Source organism: Rhinopithecus bieti, unplaced genomic scaffold (assembly GCF_001698545.2).
Source record: "Rhinopithecus bieti isolate Rb0 unplaced genomic scaffold, ASM169854v2 scaffold_4475, whole genome shotgun sequence".
Classification (NCBI taxonomy): Eukaryota; Metazoa; Chordata; class Mammalia; order Primates; family Cercopithecidae; genus Rhinopithecus; species Rhinopithecus bieti.
The window spans coordinates 106,034-108,839 of record NW_016804399.1 but is presented as its reverse complement, the minus strand read 5'-3'; the positions used below and the strand labels follow the sequence as shown (position 1 = coordinate 108,839).

At 38.5% G+C, this 2,806-nt stretch overlaps 2 protein-coding genes across 5 annotated transcripts in view; one reads left to right on the top strand and one right to left on the bottom strand.

The window, feature by feature from the left end:
• The window catches only part of KLHL3 (kelch like family member 3), a 295,050-nt gene that overhangs the window by 280,057 nt on the left and 12,187 nt on the right, over window positions 1-2,806 (bottom strand). The gene's annotated exons all lie outside the window — the stretch shown is intronic.
• MYOT (myotilin) overlaps window positions 1-2,806 on the top strand; it is a 23,017-nt gene that overhangs the window by 9,857 nt on the left and 10,354 nt on the right. The window contains exons 3-4 of one of the 2 annotated variants that reach the window (XM_017867843.1): window positions 353-527; window positions 2,055-2,156. In XM_017867843.1, the coding sequence (XP_017723332.1) occupies window positions 353-527; window positions 2,055-2,156 (277 nt within the window). The remainder of the gene's footprint in view (window positions 1-352; window positions 528-2,054; window positions 2,157-2,806) is intronic. The other variant, XM_017867842.1, reaches the window with a different exon arrangement.

Genomic DNA, 2,806 nt, shown 5'->3' with positions numbered 1-2,806 from the left:
TGTAACAAACCTGCACATGTACTCCCAGAATCTAAAAAAAAAAAAAATTTTTAAAGAGATTAGTCATAAGACTGGAAGAGCTCTCAGGCTGCCATTAACTAGACTTACGCTCACATTCCTTAGGGACATCCTCCTTACGTCTAATCTAAATTCTTCCTCCTGCCACTTAATTTCCATTTGCCAAAAGGAAAAAAAAAAAGATAGTAACCATTCTTATAAAATATTTCTTGACTGTTATTAGGGCAATTTGTTTTAATAATACTAGTAGTACTAAGTGGTAAACTCAACATATCTAAAGGTAACTTGCAAAATGAGGCCAAGACTTTTAAAATCTTTTCTTTTCCTTTTAAAGCTATCAACAGTTCTCAGCTGGCCAACCTGTAAATGCTAAGCCATCCCAAACTGCAAATGCTAAGCCCACACCAAGAACTCCTGATCATGAAATACAAGGATCAAAAGAAGCTTTGATTCAAGATTTGGAAAGAAAGCTGAAATGCAAGGACACCCTTCTTCATAATGGAAATCAAGTGGGCAAGATGTCTATTTTGTACAAAAGGCCACTTAAACTACAAAATCTAATTTTAATAAGGAAGTTCTATCTCACATATCTATGTCCATATAATCAGCAAGGAATAAGATTATCTAAAAGAAGGAATATTTGGGCCCTATTCCATTTCTCTCTGCATGAAATCACCTCTTGGTTTACAGTAGTAAAAGAATGAAGCAAATGAAAATCTATCTGAATGGTTTAATGAAATTTTCTGTTATTAAATATTACCCTCTCATAAACTATGTCTGATGCCCAAATAACTATTAGGAATTACTGTCAAGTCAACTTAGTGTACTTTGATGTACAATATTGACAGGTAATTATAGCTATAATTCTTATCATGTAGTCCTTATTGTGTATATTATATTAGTAACTTATCTTTAAACAGACTATACGCCTTTAATACAAATAGATTTAGCCTATCAGTTGCACTGCTCTCGATCAGAAGTTAATACAATCAAATATTCAGTGCTCATTTAATAAAAGTTACTTCTGGCTGGGCGCAGTGGCTCACGTCTGTAATATCAGCACTTTGGGAGGCCAAGGCAGGTGGATCACCAAGGTCAGGAGTTCGAGAACAGCCTGACCAATATGGTGAAATCCCATCTCTACTAAAATACAAAATTAGTCAGGTGTGATGGCATGCACCTGTAATTCCAGCTACTTGGGAGGCTGAGAAAGGAGAATTGCTTGAACTCAGGAGGTGTAGGCTGCCTTGAGCCGAGATTCTACCACTGCACTCCAGCCTGGGCGACAGAGTAAGACTCTATCTCAAAATAAATTAATTAATTAAAATTAAATAAAATTACTTCTGAATGTGAGGACATGAAGTATTATATTCAAAATAAAGCTGACTGGAACATGCAGAACAACGGAGGAAAGGGTTGAATTTCCCTTTACTTAGGAGATCCTTATTTAAGGGCAATTATGCTTGCCTGTCACAGGAGCAAAAGAAAGCCTAAGTGAAACTTTACTGCAATTGAGGGACATGGTACTAGAATAGAAGGAAAATGCTTTGAATGGAAGAAAAGACTTAAAAAAAAAAAAAAAAACCAAAAAAAAAACAGAATCAGCTGGGCGCGGTGGCTCACGCCTACAATTCCAACATTTGGGGAGGCCAAGGCGGGCGGATCATGAGATCAGGAGATCGAGACCATCCTGGCTAACACAGTGAAACCCCGCCTCTACTAAAAATACAAAAAATTAGCTGGGCGTGGTGGCGGGTGCCTGTAGTCCCAGCTACTCAGGAGGCTGAGGCAGGAGAATGGCGTGAACTCAGGAGGCAGAGGCTGCAGTGAGCCGAGATCGTGCCAATGCACTCCAGCCTGGGTGACAGAGCAAGACTCCATCTCAAAAAAAAAAAAAAAAAAACCACATAGAATCTATCATTCAATAGATAGAACTATGCTTCTTTAAAGTTCTGACCTATAGTAGTGGTTTTAAGGTACACCTGTACAAACATCTTTTATTAAATCTAATTACTGTCTCAATAAATTCTTTACAGCGGCTAACATATGAAGAGAAGATGGCTCGCAGATTGCTAGGACCACAGAGTGCAGCTGCCGTGTTTCAAGCTCAGAATGACAGTGGTGCACAAGACTCGCAGGTAAATTAAAATGCTTTAAGTGGAGTATTTTTATTCTGTGTGATTCTTAAATGTCTGCTTTTCTAAATGCTTATAAATAGCATCTGAAATAAAAGTCGGTCAGTTCCATCCACCACTGGATACATAGAGACCATGATAAACATATATATGTAATTTTACCACATTTTACCCCATTTTCTGGTAGTTCTAATACCCGGATACACAATGTTACAAAGTCAAAACACCAGAAGTCTAATGGTATTTTTCATCAGGACATTTATGGGTCACTTAGACCTAGGACTCTCTATAGTGTCTACACGGACAGGGAATATATGGGTTGTGAACCTTCAATAGGACAGAAATTAAGATTCTAAATGAGAGTAATTATAACCTTTCTCACAAGCTGTTTAATATTTCAATGTTTTAAAATATACTTGTGGTACTAATGAAACATCCAATTCCGTTTGTTATATTCCTGTTTTCAAAAAATGCTTTCTGGGCCGGGCGCGGTGGCTCAAGCCTGTAATCCCAGCACTTTGGGAGGCCGAGACGGGCAGATCACGAGGTCAGGAGATCGAGACCATCCTGGCGAACATGGTGAAACCTCGTCTCTACTAAAAAATAAAAAAAACTAGCCGGGCGAGGTGGCGGGCGCCTGTAGTCCCAGCTAC